Source organism: Sus scrofa, chromosome 9 (genome assembly GCF_000003025.6).
Source record: "Sus scrofa isolate TJ Tabasco breed Duroc chromosome 9, Sscrofa11.1, whole genome shotgun sequence".
Classification (NCBI taxonomy): domain Eukaryota; kingdom Metazoa; phylum Chordata; class Mammalia; order Artiodactyla; family Suidae; genus Sus; species Sus scrofa.
This window is the reverse complement of record NC_010451.4, coordinates 105,031,411-105,052,810: the sequence shown is the minus strand read 5'-3', so window position 1 is coordinate 105,052,810 and position 21,400 is coordinate 105,031,411. Positions and strand designations below refer to the sequence as shown.

At 41.3% G+C, this 21,400-nt stretch overlaps 1 protein-coding gene across 16 annotated transcripts in view; it reads left to right on the top strand.

Annotated features, from left to right (window-relative positions):
* The window catches only part of SRPK2 (SRSF protein kinase 2), a 255,140-nt gene that overhangs the window by 211,879 nt on the left and 21,861 nt on the right, over positions 1–21,400 (top strand). For all 16 annotated transcript variants that reach the window (XM_021102588.1, XM_021102582.1, XM_021102581.1 and 13 more), the window contains 4 exons: positions 11,926–12,091; positions 13,814–13,839; positions 15,295–15,541; positions 16,388–16,870. In XM_021102588.1, coding sequence (XP_020958247.1) covers positions 11,926–12,091; positions 13,814–13,839; positions 15,295–15,541; positions 16,388–16,870 — 922 coding nt within the window. The remainder of the gene's footprint in view (positions 1–11,925; positions 12,092–13,813; positions 13,840–15,294; positions 15,542–16,387; positions 16,871–21,400) is intronic.

Genomic DNA, 21,400 nt, shown 5'->3' with positions numbered 1-21,400 from the left:
CCATGGCACATGGGAGTTCCCAGGCTAGGGGTCAAATCAGAGCTGCAACTACCAGCCTACACCACAGCCACAGCAACACAGGATCTCAGCTGAGTATGGCACCTACACCACAGTTCACTGCAAATGCCAGATCCTTAATCCACCGAGCAAGGCCAGGTATTGAACCCACATCCTCATGGATACCAGTTGGTTTCGTTACTGCTGAGCAGCAATGGGAACTCCCATGTAGGTTTTTAAATTTTATAAAAATTTCGAAGTTAAATTTGAGTGGTAAAAGCATCCTAGATTTTGCTTTTGAAATTGTGTATAGGTCACTTTATTTAGACTGTGTGTTTGTATTTGTCTTTTTGTACTGCAAATTGGCAGCTTATCTTTTAACATTATAGATGGTTCTTGAGAAGACGGCCTGGGGAGAGAACAGCTTCTCTCCATTGGTTTACCCAGTGAGGTACTACACTCCCATATAGTATTATGTATGCACATATGGCTAATATGGATTTGTGGGTAGCTTTTGTTGAATATCTGTTCCCTTTTAGATTTTATTTTATTTTATTATTTATTTATTTGTTTATTAACTATGGCCGCACCCATGGCGTATGGAGGTTCCCAGGCTAGGGGTTGAATCAGAGGTGTAGCCACTGACCTCTGCCACAGCCACAGCAACTCCAGATCTGAGCTGCGTCTGTGACCTACACCATAGCTCATGGCAATGCCAGATCCTTAACCCACTGAGTGAGACCACGGATTGAACCTCATGAATGCTAGTCAGATTTGTTTCTGCTGAGCCATGACGGGAACTCCCTTAGATTTTAGATAGTACCATTTTACCTCATTATGTTAATATAGCTAATATCTCAAGTGAGAAAAACAAGTTTCCTTTAATGTAGAGGTAGATACATGTGTGGAGGAGATTAGTATATTAATTGGAGTTATTCAATCCACAAATTACACTTTGGTATTTATAACTATTAGTGTCAAATACAAACTTTTTTTTTACTATTACTCAATGAATTTATTACATTTATAGTTGTACAATGATCATCACAATCCAATCTTAGAGGATTTCCATCCCACAACCCCAGCGCATCTGGTGTCAAATACAATTTTTTTTTAAAAAGTCATGTGGTTAAAACTCTGAATAAATTTCTTAATTATCTAATTTAAGAATTGTAATTTATCTCTCATAGATCCTGGAACTATTAAAAGATTTACATATTTGAACAAAAAGTAAATAATTTCAGAAATACCAGCTTGCATGAATGTCACACAGGTGCTCTCATTCCCTTGAACCCTATACTTTCAAAGATGTTTGCTGTTGCTATAGGTCATGGACTGTGTTGCCTCAACTCAGGCTTGGCAGATCAACCATTGGTAATTATTTTGTATCCCAGAATGGGAAAACAAAATCTACCCATTTTTAGCAAGTAAAAATGTCTGTAAATCCAATGATGAAATTCTTGAGAGTTTAATGGAACTTAAATGCATTCTTGCTGAAAGAACAAATGAGTTAATGAATGTGTTTTCCTCACTTTAATTCATGTCCATTGTACTTTGGAAACGAAGAGCTCTTGTAGTGTTTTATTGTTGCAGACAGATTTCAGGATGGAATTTTGATTTTACTTAGTCTATGCTTAGTTCTTGTAGGCAGTTTTTGTAGGACTCTTGTTTTGCTTTAATGTGAACCCATCTTTAATTTTCTTTAGGCAAAATATCATCATGAAATCTGGATTTTTTTTTCCCCTAAACTTACAACTTCCAAAATAGTAAATTGTTTTATTTCCCAGGTAACAATCTATTTGCCTGAATTTCCCTCATTCCCTTTGATTCACTGTGTGGATTCAGTACTATTGATTCCTGGGTAGTACTGGGCAAATCCTGTGTTAATAAACCTACTCAGCTCTGTCATTTCCCAGAGCAAGACAGGGTAGCCCAACTTATAATATTCTTTCACTGTGTGGCCTCCTTCACCTTTGAGGTTGGTATAGCTGACCGTTTTTCACTCATTCCTGTTACTGTCACTTGTCATGCTTCACCAGTCACTTAGCCATTGACCGTTCTGTATCTTATATTACTGTTCGTGTTCTTTCTCTTTGCAGCAACACAAGGTGCTTATCACCTACAGTCAGTACCTGTTAGGTTTTTCTCTGCTCTTCTGGAGTCCAGCCCATCTTATTACACGTCCCCATTTCAGATTATTCTCTTTTCTGTTGGCAGTTATCTTCCTGTGTAAAGCTTTGCTTTAATAATCTGTATCCCCACTTAGAAACCTATAGCGGCTTTCCATTGTCTGTGGTCTGAAGCTTAATGCTTTTGGCTTTTAGCAACCTATAGAGTGATAAAGCACTTGGGTTTTGGTGTCAGATAAAGTCCATTGTGTCCCCAGGTTCAAATCCATGGGTTCAACCAACTATGGGTTGAAAATAATTAGGAAAAAACATTCCAGAATGTTCCAGAAAGCAAAACTCAAATTTGTTGTGCAGGCAACTATTTACGTTTTATTTACAACTATTTATGTTGTATTTACATTGTATAAAATGTTGCCAGTAACCTAGAGATGATTTAAAGTATATAGGAGGATGTGCATAGATTATATGCAAATACTGCTGCCCTTTTGTGTAGGAGACTTTAGCATCTGTGGATTTTGGTATCTGAAAAGGATGGGGGGGTTGTACTGGAACCAAACCCCTGCGGATAACAAGGGACAACTCAATACCCTACTCTAGCAAAAGGACTTTGGCTAAGTTACTTAACTTCTTTAAGCCATAATTTCATCATGAACAAAAAGGGAATAATGATGAATAAAATGAGAATAACCTTCATTATTTGAATAAGTGTTAAGATGTCAAAGAATACCGCTATTAATAATTATAGATATTTATTCAATGCATACCGTGTGCCAAGCACAGGTATCTAGGTATTTGTAAATTTTTTTTTTTGCTTTTTAGGGCCGCTCCTTTGGCATGTGGAAGTTCCCAGGCTAGGGGTCTAATCGGAGCTATAGCTGCCAGCCTGTATACCACAGCCACAGCAATGCCAGATCTGCACCACAGCTCACGACAACGCTGGATCCTCAACCCACTGAGAGAGGCCAGGGATCGAATCCACAACCTCATAGTTCCTAGTCGGCTTCATTTCCACTTCAGCATGATAGGAACTCCCTGTACTTTGTAAATTTTAATTCAGTGAATCCTCATAATAAATCTATGAACTAGATATTTTCATTCTCTTTATTTTATGGAAAAGGAATTGAGGTTAAGAAACTTGGCCTTAGTCAAGAAATAACTTAAGGAGTTCCTGTCTTGGCTTAGCAGTAACGAACCTGACTAATATCCATGGGGACACAGGTTTGATCCTTGGCCTTGCTCAGTAGGTTAAGGATCTGGCATTGCTGTGGTTGTGATGTAGGCTGGCAGCTGCAACTCTGTTTTGACAGGTCACCTGGGAACTTCCATATGCCATGGGTGTGGCCCTTAAAAAAAAACAACAAAGACAAAAAATATCTTTAAAGGTGTATATGGTGGAGCAGAAATCAAACCAGATAGGCTTTGAAGTGCATGCATTTACATTTTCCCCAGCAGTATGTAATCTTTGGACTTAGACTCAGCTTATGTCCAGTAAAAGTTAAACCACTATTCTTCTTGTGAACCTATTTAAGGTCTTCTACCATCTGGTGAAAGCCCACATTTCGCCTTACAAAACATGATTCAGCTCCTGGCAGGTAAATTTCTTCCCAATCAATTAATCTTTTAAATAGGTAAGACACTTGTGTCCTTCAGGCGCACAGTTTCCCTTCTGGAGTCAACCAGGTTACCAATTTCTTTTCTTTTGTTTCGTTTCTTTTCGTTTTTCTTATTTTTTGCTTTTTAGGGCTGCACCTGAGGCATATGAAAGTTCCCAGGCTGGGGGTCAAATTGGAGAGCTGCAGCTACCGGCCTGCACCACAGCCACAGCAACATCCAACCTGAGCTGACTCTGAGACCTATACCACAGCTCACGGCAACACCAGATCCTTAACCCACTGAGCAAGGCCAGGGATCCAACCTGTGTCCTCATGGATGCTAGTCGGGTCCATTAACCACTGGGCCACTATGGGAACTTCCAGAATTACCAATTTCTTATGAATGGACATGTCCCTAGCATTTATAAACACATGCTGCTTTACCAAGATTTTTATTCTTAAATTTTTACTAGTTTTATAAGTTTTTCAGAGAAAATACTCATTTTGCCATTTTTAAAACTCCGCATGTTTCATTCATTTCTTTTTTTTTTTTTTTTTTAGGCTATAGGTAATACCATTCTTTATTTTCTACCCGTGTTTATAAAGCCTCAACCAAAATTCCACTTCTGTGACAAAGACTTCTCATACTACCCCAGTTTAAAGTGGTATTTCTTCCCCTGTCAGGATGCCTGCTGCCTACATTTGGTCCTTTTTTTAAATGACTTCATGGTCTTTTGGTATGGGCCAAAGTTTCCCAGCCCTCGCACTATTGACATTTTAGACTGGATAATCCCTTCTTGTAAGGACCTGTCCCGTGCATTGTAGATTGTTGAGGTGCATTGCTGTTCTGTGCCTACTAGGTGCCTGTATCAGCCGCCACCACCACCACCACCCCAACTATGACAGTTAAAAATGTCTGAACTTTGTGAAGTATTCTCAAAGAGGCAAAGTTTCCTTCCACCGAGAACAACTGGAATACAGGATTGTGTAAGGAGTATATGCCTTAATAATAGATTTAATTTCAAATTCTAATCTTGGCATTTACTATTTTTGTGACCACGATCAAGTTACTTAGCTTCTGTGAGCATGATTCCTGATTTGTAAAATTGGGATAATAGTACTTGATTTGTGGCTTTATTGTGGAGATTAATGTGGAGGGGCTGATGATAAAGCATTACCAGCATGGAATAACCTCATTGCCTCCCCAGCTACATGGTGAGTGCCTTGGAGTTACAGGTCACATGCTGTGGGTTTCACATCTCCTTGTAGCTTCCTTCATGTTGTCGGCAGTCAAGAAATGTTTTAAATGAAAGAAGAAATAAATATTCCTCTCATTCTTACTCTATTAAATGGCTGACCTTTCTGTGATTTGGCAAGCCCTTAGATAAACATTCTCACTTATTTTCAAAAAGTCATGGCATAATTGAATCAATTACTTTTCCAGGGTTCTCTATGCACTCTTATTAGTCCTTTGCTCTGTTCTTAGCTGTCCTCCTTTAGCTGTGGTGACCTTGTACAGAGTCTGGAAGGGCCAACCTGAGGCTTCTGGTGATGGTGAGGACACTTGCTTCTACCCTGCTGCTTCTCTGGCCTCAGACATGGAGTCTGTCGCCACCCACTCCCCTACCCCAACTTTCATTTCTTTTATTTAAAAATTTTTTTTTTTTTGCTTTTTAGGACTGCTTGCACAGCATATGGAAGTTTCCAGGCTAGGGGTTGAATTGGAGCAACAGCTGCCGGCCTTCACCACAGCCACAGCAACTCTGAGCCACATCTGCGACCTATACCATAGCTCATGATAATGCCAGATCCCCACCCCACTGAGCGAGGCCAGGGATTGAACCCTTATCCTCATGGATACTAGTTGGATTCATTTCTGCTGCACCACAATGGAAACATTTCTTTTCTTTTAAAATCAGCTTTATTGAAGTCTATTTTTATGCCTATCTTTTATTTCTAAAACCAAAAGAAGAAGAAAGTCACTGTGGAGTTCCAGTCACGGCTCAGCGATTAATGAATCTGACCAGCATCCATGGGGATGCAGGTTTGATCCTTGGCCTTGCCCTGTGGGTTAAGGATCCAGTGTTGCATGAGCTGTGATGTGGGTTGTAGATGTGGCTTGGATCCTGCGTTGCTGTGGCTGTGGTGTAGGCCAGCAGCTCTGGCTCTGATTAGACCCCTAGCCTGGGAACCTCCATGTGCTGCAAGTGTGGCCCTAAAAAGCCAAAATAAATAAATAAATAAAGGCAAAAAAAAAGAAAAGGCGCTGTGTTGACCATATTTGTTGTTTGTAGTGTGTTCATGATATACCTAAGGTGATCGTGTTTTTAAATGATGTTCCTAACTCTTTAAACAAGGCTTTTACTTTCGTATGTAATCAAAAGGATGTTATAAATAATAAGGATATTTTACTTTTTAAAACTTTATGATTTACGTGAGGTTGTGGGTTCGATCCCTGGCCTTGCTCAGTGGGTTAAGGATCCGGCGTTGCTGTGAGCTGTGGTGTAGGTTGCAGACGCGGCTTGAATCCCGAGTTGCTGTGGCTCTGACGTAGGCTGGCGGCTATAGCTCCGATTGGACCCCTAGCCTGGGAACCTCCATATGCCGCGAGTGCGACCCTATAAAACAAAACAAAACAACAACAAAAAAAACCTTTGTGGTTTAATTCATTATCCTTTCCAGAAACCTTGTAAAGAAGTAGCTGTTAGCCATTAAATGAAGCTTGGTAAGGCAAAGCTTTGGTTTTGGTGACTTTGCTATGACGTGCAAGTATAGCATGTAGCATTGGATTTTTAAATAATTACTCTTTCTATCGTTGTGGCTGTCACACATATTGATACAGTGCCTCTTTCAGGCATTCACTGTTTTAAGTGCTATTTTTGAATTACTCTATCCAGTCCTCACCACAACTTTATGAGACCAGGGGTCTTCTTTTCTTTTCTTTTTTAGGGCTGCACCTGTGGTATACGGAAGTTCCCAGGATAGGGGTCAAATCAGAGCTTTAGCCTTTAGTCTACACCATAGCTATAGCAATGTTAGATCTGAGCCACGTCTGTGACCTACGCCATAGCTCACAGCAATGCCGGATCCTTAACCCACTGAGCGAGACCAGGGATCGAACCTGTGTCCTTATGGATACTGGTCGGATTCGTTACCACTGAGCCACAGTGGGAACTCCCAGATCATGTGTGTTCTTATCTCCACTCTGAAGAAGGCGTTAAAAATCTTCCCTAGGCTCCACAGGGAAAGCAAGATTTGAATACAGGTGATGTAATCCAGTATCCATGCTTTCAGCTGTAGGGTAGTGTGAAATGTCTATATAGGAAGATTTGGGACCATTTAAAATTACAGCGTGTCTTGTGAAAAGTGTGCATTCATGTCTCTGTGGTAAATGGTTTTCTTTTGTGTTAATAGTACAGCTGACAGGTTGTTTAAAAGTATAGCCATTAGATCTTATTTAATTTGTAATATGTACTGCAGTATGTAAGCTAAGGGACTTTAAAACATCTTGCTTTTTCAAACCTACTTTCTGTGGGACAGGCGAATCTGCAGGTAATACCTAGAACCAGGGCCCCACACCACCAGCTGACTCACCTGTCACCACAAATGATTTTTGTTTTGTTTTGTTTTGGGGGCTGCACCTGTGGCATATGGAGGCTCCCAGGCTAGGCATCAAATTGGAGCTACAGCTGTTGGCCTACATATGCCACAGGCACAGCAATGCTAGATCCGAACTGTGTCTGTGACCTACGCCATGGCTCACAGCAATGCTGGATCCTTAACCCACTGATCAAGGCCAAGGATTGAACCTGCAACCTCATGGTTGCTAGTTGGATTCATTTCTGCTGTGTCATGATGGGAACTCCCCAGTGAAATAATTTAAATGGTAAATAAATACTAAGTGTAGACAAAATCATTTGTGGTGAGGGAATTCCCATCATGGTGCAGCGGAAACAAATCGGACTAGTATCCATGAGCATGTGGGTTCAATCCCTAGCCTTGCTCAGTGGGTTAAAGATCTGGTATTGCCATGAGCTGTGTTGTAGGCCGACGGCTACAGCTCTGATTCATAGCCTGGGAACCTCCATATGCCTCCATATTTTTTAGGGGTGCAGCCCTAAAAAATAAAAGAAAAAAAATTATTTCACTGGTCATAGTTTTCAGTGAATTCATTATGTTCATTATGATTGAGCCAGTATTGTTCAGTTTTGGAACAGAAAATTGATTTTAACTTGGTAAATATTTTTATGTTCTTGGATTTGATCATTGTGGTGCAATTCATATGATTCTGTACTAACGAATTCTCAGAATGTTGAATCAACTCAAATTCAGTAAAGTCGCTTCTTTCAAGGGAAGTAAGCCTCTTTCCCAACTTACTCTGTGGTGCCTCAGTGCTGGGCGCAGTTGTTTATTTTTCATCCTGATTATATTTAGAAGTGAAGTAGAGCTGCTAAATTTTCTCATTAATTCTCACTAGTCAGAGTTAGAACAAAGTGCAGAGGGTGATTTCAGGATGGAATGGATGAGAACAGGGTCCACGAAAGCTTTTGCTTGGGTGTGTATTATGGCAGGCATTTCCTATACTTCTCTATCAGTCTGGCATATGCTTGTCAGAGCAACTTATAGCATTTACCTCATGCCTGCTCTCATGAGGAAGAGAAATCCCATGGGAGCTTTAGCTTTCCCAGTGGAAAGCTTTCAGCTTGAGGAGATCCCTCTGCTGTTTCCTGCTGCACCTGCAGGGATCCATGTTTCAGTGAGATGCTGCTGCCCAGGGCTGCCCCTCTGCTGTCAGTGGCATTTCTCTTGGTGCTGCATTATGAGGCCTTATCCACACCATAGGTCAGGCCCTGTGTCCTCCCCCTGTGACCTTTGTTCAGCTGCAGGAGAAGGAAGGTACCCAGGTTGTGACCAGAGTCAGAAGACAAGATGGGAAGTTGCTCTCATTCTGTTTCTCTGTGCAGTTTAGAATTTGCAGGGAAGCTCGGGTGGTGGTGGGCAGGACCAAGGAGATACCCTCAAGAGAAGCTTTCGCACTATTCCCAGTGTATTCCTCCTTTTATGTTTGCAAGAAGACCTATTTCTAGTGAGCGAGGAGGAGAGGAGCCAGTGTGTGTTGTTAAGACCAGTTATAGATGGTCACTGGCATGGTTCATAGGTGTCTAGAAAGAAACACTAGAGAGTATCTTGACCAAGCTCTATATTTTATGGCTGAATTTGAGGTCACGGAAGGAAAGGACTTGATCTCATCCATAGCCAGTTCATGGACCAGAACTGGGTCTCCTGGCTCCCAGCCCTGAGCTCTGCTTGAAGCTTGCATTGCTGCTGACTGCAGGTCTGACTTCACATGGTGTGATCTGGCTCTTGAGTGGGATGCAGCCCTGGCTCTGGCCTATGGTTACACTGATCTTAGGTCTCATGGTGGAGCAGATCAGAGCTAAGGACCTCTGCAGCCTCTCCTGTCTCCTGCTGATGAGGCTAAGTTATCTTTTTTAGGCAAGAGAGACATACAGTGATATGGCAGGTGAGGCAACAGAGCATGAAGCTTGATTCATTGTTTGTTTTTTCCCCATCATAATTGTTCAGCATAAATAGTTGTAAGATTGCCCGTTATTATTATTTGATTCTGGATTCTGAGATGTTTAATTGCTTTAACTAACTTCTCCGGCTTGAGAACAGAAATGCTATTTTTGAAAATGAAACCATTCTTCTTACATAGCTCAAGATTTAAATATATATATATATATTAGTTCAGAATTGAAAGAATCAGAGCCCATTCATATTACAGATGGGATAAATGAGACCCAGAAAAGTTTGATAAGTGACTTAACAAAGTTATGGTTATTAAATCGTTGTTAATACAAGGCTTCTTTGTTCAGTTATACCATTTACTTTGATCTTCCTGTGAGCTAGACCTTGTGTTTGTGAGTTTTCCATAAATTATTTCTAATTTTTACCATATTTCTGTCTAATAGATATGTTCCCTCTTTTCTTCTTTTTGTCTTTTTAGGGCTGCACTCACAGCAAATAATAGGGTAGGGGTCAAATCGGAGCTACAGCTGCGTGCCTATGCTACAGCCACAGCAATGCAGGATCCAAGCTATGTCTGTGACCTGCATCACAGCTCATGGCAACACCAGATCCTTAACCCACTGAGCGAGGCCAGGGATCAAACCCACATCCTCGTGGATGCCACTTGGGTTCGTTACACTGAGCACAACGGGAACTCCTGCCCCCACCCCTTATAAATATGAAAGTGGAAGTTCAGACAGCTTAAATACCTTGCCTAGAGAATGAGCGATTGAGCAGTAATATAGGAGTGGTCTGAGTCTCAACGGTCATGATTTAAAAAATGCTCCATGTTTGTCTCTTAACTCTTTCCTATAAAAATTTGCTTATGTTAATTAACTTACTTGATTTGTCCCAGTAGTAGTAGTCTTTTCCTTGTGTTCATTGTCAGACATAAGCTGTACTTCCTGAGGAAGGTTAACCCAGTCGAGTGCAATGGGCAGTATTAAAATCTGGAACCTTAAATTCTTACTGAAAACATGCTGTACCTCATTGTCATTTGAATTCATCTTAACTCATTTGAATACTGATCACATTACCTGTTACCTGAGTGGCTTCACACACAGTAAAACAACCTAAGAACTGTGAAAGAACTAAGGTGGAAGGTTAGGAGCAACCTGTGCATGAGATGGAAGTGAAGGATTTATTTTTGAAAGATGCTTATGTTTTCATTTTGGGTTAATATTTGATAATTGAAATTTAAGTTGGAATAATTTAAAACAGTATAGGAGTGCCCATTGTGGCTCAGCATTTAACGAACCTAACTGGTATCCATGAGGACGTGGGTTCGATCCCTGGGTTAAAGCTCAGGTGTTGCCATGAGCTGTGGTGTAAGTCCTGAGTCGCTGTGGCTGTGGTGTAGGCCTGCAGCTGCAGCTCCAGTTTGACCTCTAGCCTGGGAACTTCCATATTTTGCAGGCGCAGCCCTAAAAAGCAAAAAAAGAAAAAAATATCCTCTAATAGAAATTCCAAAAAACAGAAAAACTTTGGCCTTGCATTTAGGTCACCACACTCTGTAATTTTTGTGATATGTATATATGTCGCATGTGTGCTTGTGGTATGTGTATCTGATAAGTATATGAATGTCTTGGTTCAGCAGTTTTTTTAGTTTATTACTGTAGTATTGCCTGGATACCAGGGCTATTAATCCTCTTCTCCTGCGATATTAAAAATGTACCCAAAGAAAAATACCCTTTACGGGCATGCAGATCATTGAGAGACACACCTCATACCTACTGGGGTGACTAAAATAAGACAGATAACAAGTATTGGCATGATGAAGAAATTGGAACCCTTGCACATTGCTGATGGGGTTGTAAAATGGTGCAGACATATTATAGAACAGTTTGGCAGTTTTCATAAAGGCAAAGTACAGGGTTACTGTGTGACCCAGCAGTTGCACTCCTAGGCACATGCCCAAGAAGAATAAAACCTTATGTCCACACAAAAACTTGCATATCAGTGTTCATAGTAATATTATTTATAGTAGCCATAAAATGGAAACAACCTAAACACCAAGTACTCCTCAAGGTTAAATAAAATGTAGTATATATTCCATGGAACATTATTTGGTATTTAAAAGAAATGAAGTATTGATACATGCTACATATGGATAAACCTTGAAGGTACTGTGCTAGTCATGAAAGACTACTTTTATCATTCCATTTATATAAGATGTCCAACCCAGCAAAGCAGATGAGTGGCTGCTTAGAGCCGGGGGAGTTAGGAGGAGATCGGGAGTGACTGCTAATGGGTACAGTATTTCTTTTTTGCATGATGAAAATGTTCTTACTTACATAGTGGCGATGGTTGCACATCTAAAAACCACTGAGTTGTAAACTTACAAGGATGAATTGTGTGACAGGTAAATGACATCTCACTGAAGTTACTATTTTAAAAAGTGTTGTGTATTAGGTGCATTTACTTTCATGAGCATAATTATCTCCAGAATGATAAATATCGGTTGCTTCTGGGAAAGAGCTGGTTCCTATGGGGGCTGAAGTGGGAGATTTTTTTTTCACTGAAACTATGCATCTTTTGTATTTTGTGGCTTATAATGATGTTAACTCTTATACAAATAAATGTTGAATAATAAAAGTATTAATATCGCTTCTGCTCTCTTGATTTTATATGATCAGGTGCTTCAGGGGTTAGATTATCTACACAGTAAGTGCAAGATTATTCATACAGACATAAAGCCGGAAAACATCTTGATGTGTGTGGATGATGCATATGTGAGAAGAATGGCAGCCGAGGCCACTGAATGGCAGAAAGCGGGTGCACCTCCTCCTTCAGGGTCTGCAGGTGAGGGGCTGAGCCATGTTTGTTTTGGTCTGCTTGGAGTCCATGAGAGCTGGCAGAGTTGTACATTAAAGGCAATTGAGTTAAAATGTGTACATATTAGGAGCTTATGTAAGAGCCAGATGACTAGAAATAACTAGACCTTTTTTCTTGAGAAGGAAGATGCCCCAGTTAGTTTGCATTCGTATTTTAATTACTGAACTTTGCCCTCCTTTAAAAGGTCATTTGAGAAGTTTCTGTTGTGGCGCAACAGAAACAAATCCAACCAGTATCCATGAGGATGCGGGTTTGATTTCTGGCCTCGCTCAGTGGGTTGAGGATCCAGCATTGCTGTGGCTGTGGTGTAGGCTGGCAGCTGTAGCTCTGATTCAACCCCTAACCTGGGAGCTTCCATGTGCCAAGGGTGCGGTGTGGCCCTAAAAAGCAGGAAAAAAAAGGGGGGTCATATGAATTCTTACCTGCTGCTTCATCTCCATTTGAATGTTGTCTTGTGTTGCCCACTTCTCTGTAGAGGAGCATGTAACACAGATTTCCTCCAGCAAACCTGCAGGCATCAGAATGCTTCCTTGTCTCCAGTAGGCCTAGTTACATCAACCTGAGTCTAACTGGTGGATTTAGAGTTATATACAAGAGTTCCCATAGTGGCACGGTGGAAACGAATCTGACTAGTATCTATGAGGATGCAGGTTTGATCTCTAGCCTCACTCAGTGGGTTAAGGATCCAGCATTGCCATGAGCTGTGATGTAGGTCACAGACACAGCTTGGATCTGGAGTTGCAGGGCTATAGCTGCAATTCGACCCCTATCCTGGGAACTTCCATATGCTTCGGGTGTGGCCCTAAAAAGACCAAAAAAAAAAAAGACATACAGAAGACCACAGGGTGGGAAAAGAAGACCAAGTGAGGAGTATTGGCATATACAGTTTTATTTCTGGTTTTCACAGAGTGTAACAGTGGCATTGAAGTGCGGACAGTGCTTTGGCCCTCGTTCACATCATCTCTTCCCTAGTGTGTTGTCAGGCCATCATGGGGATGGGAGGGCTTGAGCCTCCTGACTGTTGCATCTCTGGGAGATGCTCTGCCTCTGAACTGTGTTTTCTGTATACGGGCTATTTTTTAGATCATGAAACCGTAGTCTTTGTCAGGCTTTTGATGCTGGCCAAGTCAGCTCATATGATTTCTAGAATATTTGTTGCAGTATCTGATTTACTTTAGTTATTAAAACTGGTGAAATAGTTTTGAAACATAGATAAGTAAATTAATTGTTTTAAAATGTGTTAATTCATTTCATTGTCTATGAAACAAATTGGTTGAATGACTGTGTGACATTTATGAACTCTTCTCCATTTTCTTAAGTTATCAGTCAGTGCTTTGGGATTGACTTTTTTAAGTGAATGGGAATTTAATTTTAGATGAATAAGAGAAATGACTCCTTATGAACAACTATGGCTTGAATTTCCTTTGTGGTGCAAGTGGGTTAAGGATCCAATGTTGTCACCACAGTGGATTGGGTCGCTGCTATGGCAAGGGTTCTATCCTTGGTACGAGAACTTCCATATGCCCATGGGCACAGCCACAAAAAAAAAAAAGGCTCTAATATTTAACAGTTGTCGAAGTTACATAACCATAAAAGGTAGTAATTATTTCATTTTATAATTCAGATTACCTACATAAAGATAAGTATTTCTAAACATCTGTTTTGTTTTGTTTTTTTGTTTTGTTTTAGTGAGTACTGCTCCACAGCAAAAACCTGTAAGTACTTAGTACTTATTCTTACCTTCTCTTCCATGTCAAAAGCCACTGTTCATTCTTGAACTTCTCAAATTACTTCTCAAATTGTGACATTAGTTTTTGTTACTTTCTGCAACAGTTTTTCATTTAAGGCTTGTTTGGGCAAATTGAGTGTACCTATTTTTTGTTCCTTTCTTAAAATTTCAGATGTTATATATTAATGTAAAAGATGCTCATGCATATAAATGCTGAGTATCTTTTAATGCTTTGGTGTGGTGAGGTGATTTTTAGAGTTGGGATAATTAGAGCTGTCCCAAATTCTGTCTTTGTTTTCCTTATTTACTTTCTGGAGTGCTATTGGCAGAGTCTGGTAAAATGCGAGGTGATAGAGTTTTAAGTGTGGCTATTCCAAAAATATTTTGTTTCTGATTTGCCTTCAAGTTACCTGTTTTTTGAAGCTGCTGTTCTAATTTTTTTTTCAGCCAGTCATTAAATATGAAAGTATTATCTAAGTGGTCCTGTTAAATATTGAGTGCATGCAAATGAAACAAGCTGTTTGGAATTAAATCCTACCCCAGCAGACCTAAACCTGGCCTGATTGTAGTATTGCATGGGAGGTGTGCATCTATCTTGAGTGGATGGGACGCCTAAAAGTTTTAAGACTTTAATGAACTAGAAGCCTTTGGAAGGAAATGTACGGAGCTTCAGAGTTGCCAGCAGCCCTCAGTTTGGAATGGAAGCTCCAGTACAGAGGGAACTGTAAGAATTATGCCATTTGGCCTCCTGGGGAGCAGTTGTTTCCCCAGAATTCTGCTGGGGCTTGAGCAGCTTGTTTGGATGATTGATTCTGTGAGAGACTGGAGGTTCTCATTGCCAGTACTTTCCAAGTCAGATGGCCATGATTGGAGGCAGACTGAAACCGAGGCTTTTTCTTTTTTCCCCTCCGTATGCTCATTTTTTATAGTTCCTGCAGTCTTGGCAGCTGATAGCAGCTCATTGTGTGAGACCCAAACACAAACAGTGCTGTTGACCAACAATGAATGAAGTACACCTGTTTTGGCAGAGATTTCTTTTTTGGCAGACAGTTGAGGAAGTTGGGAGAGGCGATGTTGTTACTTTGTGGACAGGCAGAGCAAGTAAAACTTGCAAGAAGTGCTTCTTGTTCAAAGGCAAGAGTATCTGGGCATATTTAGTTCTTCTTGAGTTTAAAAAGACTTGTTGGGTTTAAGCTGTATCCCTCCAAGGACAGGAGCAGGTAGTGGTCCTGTGACTTGATTTACTGTTTCTTTTTTTCTGGTTTTGTGGTAACCCTAAACATGCCGTGGGTCTCACGTCTGGGCATGTGATTTTAATTGAATACAGCCTGAGAAAAAAACAGACTGTGTTGGTATTTGTCATGCTTCCAACAATTACACTATTGAATAGTGCCTTAAAAAGAAGCAAACTGACCGGTGGTATTTTCTTAACATGTTGTAGATAGGAAAAATATCTAAAAACAAAAAGAAAAAGCTGAAAAAGAAGCAGAAAAGGCAGGCTGAGTTATTGGAAAAGCGCCTGCAGGAAATAGAAGAATTGGAACGAGAAGCTGAAAGGAAAATAATAGAAGAAAACGTCACATCTTCTGTACCTTCCAATGAGCAAGATGATGAATATCACCCAGAGGTGAAACTAAAAACAGCAGAAATAGAGGAGGCAGCAGAGGGAGAGACTTCGAATAACAACGGTCAGTGCAATCTGGAACTCTAATAGCAGGGACCCCCCAGGTCACACATAGGGTGACTTAGTGCCACTGCTGCTGCTTCAGACATGAGGACAACCCTCTTCACCTCCTGATTGGAGGACGTGGGAGAACTGGCTGGTATTTGATTTGTAAAATGTATACAAGGAATATGTTAATATTTCTAAATATTTTTTTAAAAAACAGCAAGGTGGAGTTCCCTCCGTGGCTTAGCAGTTAACAAACTCGACTAGGATCCATGAGGATGCGGATTCGATCCCTGGCCTCTCTCTCAGTGGGTTAAGGATCCGGTGTTGCCGTGAGCTGTGGTGTAGGTTGCAGACTCGGCTCTGATCTGGCATTGCTGTGGCTGTGGTGTAGGCCGGCAGCTGTAGCTCCGATTATACCTGGCCTGGGAACCTCCATATGCCACGGGTGAGGCCTTAAAAAGCAAAACAAACAAACAAACAAATAATAACCCAGCTGGAAACCCTCTGAGGAACATCACTTATGTCTTTATCATGCTAGTGATTGTTCTTCATCTTGTAATTAAGTTTTAACAATAATGCACTCTGAGACCTTTTCTGAAGAAGATAAAAATACAGTTCTGTTTATATACTTATTTTGCCTAAGAGCTGCTGACTTTTTCTCATAAGTGTAGGCCAGGTATTTAATAAATAAAAAATAAGATTTAGAAAACCTAAAGATTTTCCCTGAGAGCCAGGAGGTGTTTGCTCTGTAGGACCTGAAGTTGGCACATTCAGATGTGTCTCTTGCTGGAGGAGATAAGTGCTGAGTGCACTCTGTTTAGGAGAGTGACATGTTCTGATTCTTACCCTTTAACTTTTTAAGGTGAAGCTGAGGACCAGGAAGAGAAAGAGGACACTGAGAAAGAAAACACAGAGAAGGATGAAGATGATGTGGAACAGGAACTCGCAAACATCGACCCTACTTGGATAGAATCACCCAAAACCAATGGTCATATTGAGAATGGCCCATTTTTACTCGAACAACAACTGGATGATGAAGATGAAGAGGAGGAAGATTGCCCGAATCCTGAGGAATATAACCTTGATGAGCCAAACGCAGAGAGTGATTACACATATAGCAGCTCCTACGAACAATTCAATGGTGAATTGCCAAATGGACGACATAAAATTCCTGAGTCACAGTTTCCAGAGTTTTCCACGTCATTGTTCTCTGGGCCTTTAGAACCTGTGGCTTGTGGCTCTGCACTTTCTGAGGGATCTCCACTCACCGAGCAGGAGGAAAGCAGCCCATCCCATGACAGAAGTAGGACGGTTTCAGCCTCCAGCACTGGGGATTTGCCGAAAAGTAAGTGTCCCTTTCCACTGGGTGTCTGCTTTCAGTGGCCCAAGTGTCATACTCTTGACAATTGCTATGAAAGGAGTTGGTTGGAAGTGGTAAATAGCTGCGTCTGTATGCATTAACCATTTTCCTCTTTTTTTTGAAATTAAAAAAAAACTTTAATTAAAAATTTACTAGGGTACAGTTGATTTATAGTGTTGACTCAATTTCTTCTCTCCAGCATAGTGACCATTTTATTACTTTTGTACTCATGAGTAAGTTAATGTAGTTTAAAATAAATTTTGTGCCACTAGGCTTTCTCTTGCTCTCTGTGTATCAGATCCCATTTCTGAGTTTTCTTCCTTCCTGTCTTTAGTGACATCATACATGTGCAGAAACCTTCCAAGTCTAGCATCTTACACCTGTAGCTTTCAAGCATGTGTAGTTTAATACATAATTTGTGCTTCCATCTCATAGTGCTATGTTTGGTTTTTTGTTTTTGTTTCATTTCTATTCAAACAAAAATGTTGTGCCTGCTCTTTATCTGTATTGAGGAAGAAGTGCCCTAGTTTATTCTGTAAGTTGTCCTTAATTATAGGACTATCCCATTGAAATTTTAAAGAAAGTGGCATGGGTTTAAATGTGTTGGTGACCTATATCAAACCTTGATTTTGAGAGTGAATGCTACATGACATATCTCTGACTGTGGTATGCTATAGGACTTCAGTCGGCGAACATGGGTGTCATGGTTAGTTTCCTTTCTGGCCCACTGTGGAAAAGCTCAGAAACCTCCTCTGCTCCCTCTGCTGACAAGAGTGTTTAACACATGAAGAGCCAGTTGATCAGCCAGCTCAGCACATAGCCCAAGATATTCTGCAGGTCCTTTCTTTCCAGCAAGCGAGAGAGCTACAGAGCCATTTCTGGTACTCATTGGTCTTAACTAATCATCTTAAGGATGTGGTTTTATTTCTTTTTTTTTTTTTTTTAACTTGAATTGACGTATTCTGCTCCTGTTCACCTTTACCACAACCAGAGGCTCTTTGAAGGTGCTTCTTAATAAAATGCTTTCATGAAGAATGTAGCTTCATCTAAGGAAAAACTCACTTCTCTGTCTCCTTTGCTCTCATTCTATTTCCAAACTACTGCTGATGCTTCTGGTTACCGTGCTAACAATTCTCTGATACTAGCTTGGTGTCCTGCAGTTTAAGTGAAGTCTGACACTTCTTGGAGATAGCATCAGAGTCCAGGGTTAAGGGCTCATTCCCACAAGACTGTCCCTTCCCATGCATCAGTCACAAGTCCACATTGTCACCTGTGCATCTGAATGATCTATTATAAATCAGAGATTTCCATGACTCTATCCTGGATTGGATTAATTTATTAGAGCGGCTCACAGAACTCAGGAAAACAGTTTACTTGCTAGGTTGTCAGTATGCATAGCGCATGGTGTGTGGGAAGGGGCCAGGCTTCCATGCTCTTTCTAGACGCATCACACATTCCTTCATATCACAGACACATTTTTCTTTTTAATTAACACATTGGGTTGTGTGTTATCATTGTTTACAGCTTTTTTTTTTAATGCTAGAATTATCCCTAATAATTTGTCAACTTCTTCAGGTTGGGTCTTAAGTCCTTTTGACGAAACCTGTTATTCGTTAAGTGCTTCCTTGCCCTTTCAGAACCATGTGCCCCAGGCTAGAGTCAGTTGTGTCTCCAAGTAATTGTTGCTTATTAATATAAAAAAATTTTATAGTGTACATAATAGATAGAAACAGTAGTATGTAAACTTTATAAACATACATATATTAAAATCAGTGTTCCGATGTCGTCTTTATCGATGGAGTAAACAGTGAAAGGGTTTAGTAATACCAAGTGTAGCATGGGCTCTTTCCCATTCCTTCTCAAAAGACGTGATAAAGAACATCTGTGTGAACATGGCACGCTCGCTCATGCTTCCATGCCTTTGCTAGTGCTTTTCCTCCTGTTTGTTTGGGCACACTTCTGTTCTTTTGCTGGGTTCTCTCTGTGTTCTGGCAGGTCCCAGTTCTTGTTTCCTTCTTTTCCTGCTGGTCATACTTTTCTTCACTGTGTGGTCATTGTTTGTTTCCACTGTCTTTCTTTTCACTGGCTGTCAACTCTGAGAGTGCTGTGTTTTTATCCTTGTATCCTCAGTATCTAATTCAGGGCTAAGATAAGCATTTATTGAGCAATGAGCCAACAGATCAGTGATACCAGGCTATGTTCTTCTACTCTTCCCTTTGCATTCACAGTCAGAATTGTACTTCTCCGAACATTGCATCCCTGTGCATCAGGGAGGAATAGGAGGTTTGTGTTTTCCATGGATCCCAGTCTCACACCAAGCTGATTTTGTTCATTTGTCCATTCCTTTGTTTGGAGGCTCTCAGTTTCGGTTTCCAGCCTGGGCTTTGGGTAACGTGGAGAGCCTCCCACATGGGAGGTGTTTTATTTCCTGTGTGGAAGGGGTATGGCCTGGAGGCTGGAAGTTGGCCGCCTGCTACTACAAGAACATGAAGCAAGAGAAACACTTTACTCAGTTTGTATAGATCCTTGTCATCAGCGGAGTGCATATGTTAAGGAATCAAAGAAAAGGTGGGGCCAGAATGAGAAGATTGAGGAAGGCTAAAGAATGTGAACTTCCCCTGGAGTAATTTGGTAGTGCTTGAAGGTTGAGAAGAGGAGGCAGGGGTCCTCTTGGGTTACTTATCTGAAAGACAGAGACCCTGGAGTAAGGTGGTACCTGTAAGAGTGTAGGCTGAATCCTTTGACCCTCACTAGGAGTGACCTGTGTCTGCAGCAGTGTTGTCTGGGCTGCTGGGACACGGCTCCATACTCATTTCACTCTAATTCTTTCTCCCTAGTCAGCTCACTGTGGAGCAGGCCAGAGAGGACTTCTTTTTTTTTTTTTTTTTGTCTTTTTAGGGCTGCACCTGTGGTATATGGAAGTAACCAGGCTAGGGGTTGAATCGGAGCTGTAGCTGGCAGCCTATGCCACAGCCACAGCAACTCAGGATCTGAACCGTGTCTGTGACCTACACCCCAGCTCACATTAAAGCCGGATCCTTAACCCATGGGGCAAGGCCAGGGATCGAACCTGCATTCTCAAGGATACTAGTCAGATTTGTTTACTGCAGAGCCATAATGGGAACTCCCAGAGAGAGCTTTTTAAAGCGCGGCGCGCGCGCACACACACACACACACACACAGTGTATTTCCACTTAGCTTAACCCCCAGAGGGTGTCACTCTCTGAAGCTTACAGCCTATGCAGTCTGTCCCCTGGCTGTTCTCCTTTTGCTGTCAACCCCCCCGCCCCCCCGCTCCCTTTATTTCCCTTGGTCATCTTGCACCTCCTACTCTGCCATCTTTCTGAAGGGGTCAAGCCAAACTTGTTTCTACCTCTTTGTGATTTGCAGTTGCTCTCTCCTCTGCCCAAAGCTTCTCTCCTCCGTACCTCCCTTCATTCAGGTCTGTCCTCAAACGTCACCTTCTCAGAAAAGAACCCCCACCCCCCCACCCTGCGAACACCCTCAACTGGTATCCATCTCCTTTCTCTGCTTTATTTTTCTGCTTAGCATATAGAGCTACTTAACATGATGTGTGAATCATTCATTTTATTTACTTTATCACCCATATTCCCAACTAGTGCGAAGAGTTTCCTAATTTGGGGTGTGGTGGCGGAACCGTATATGTCTTGTTCATGCTGTTCCCAGTGCCAGATCAGCATCTGGCACATAGCAGGGGCTTAGTATATACTTGGTGAACATAGGGGTCAGGTTTGGGCTTTAAATCTCCTAGTTCTGCTATTTTCTTAGGCTGGTACTAATCCTGCGCATATATATATATATATATATATATATATATATATATATATATAGTCTTTTTAGGGCCACACTCAAAGCACATGGAAATTCCTAGGCTAAGGGTTGTATCAGAGCTTCCACTGCTGGCAACACCAGGTCCGAAGTGCATCTGCGGCCTGCACCATATCTCACGGCAGCGCTGGGTCCTTAACCCACTGAGCAAGGCCAGGGATAGAAGCTGCGTCTTCATGGAAACTAGTGGGATTTGTTCCATTGGAGCCACAACGGGAACTCCTCTTCTGCATGTAAAGAGGTTCTTATCTTCCTTATAAAGATGTTTTAAACATAAAGAATCAGTGTGGGCCTAGCATGTGCCTTGCAGATAGTGATGATGGCTGTTTCATCACTGAAGCCCTGCTGGCTGACATCCTGCTGGTTCCTGGCATCACTTCACATTATCAGAATGACTTAGGCCCAGCTCTTCCGGAAGTGAAACCTGCTGCCTCCCTCTGCCCTCCTTGGTAGAAGCAGAGAGCAAGTAGGTGCTGTGATAGTCACATGATAGGTGGGCGTCAGGGGAAGTGATCTGACTTCTGGGCACACCAGAATTTGTGCGATTATATAGCAAGCATATGTGTCCCTGTGTTTAAATGGGCCTTTTTTTTTTTTTTTTTTTGGTCTTTTTGTCTTTTTAGGGCTGCACCTGTGGCATGTGGAAATTTTCAGGCTAGGGTTCAA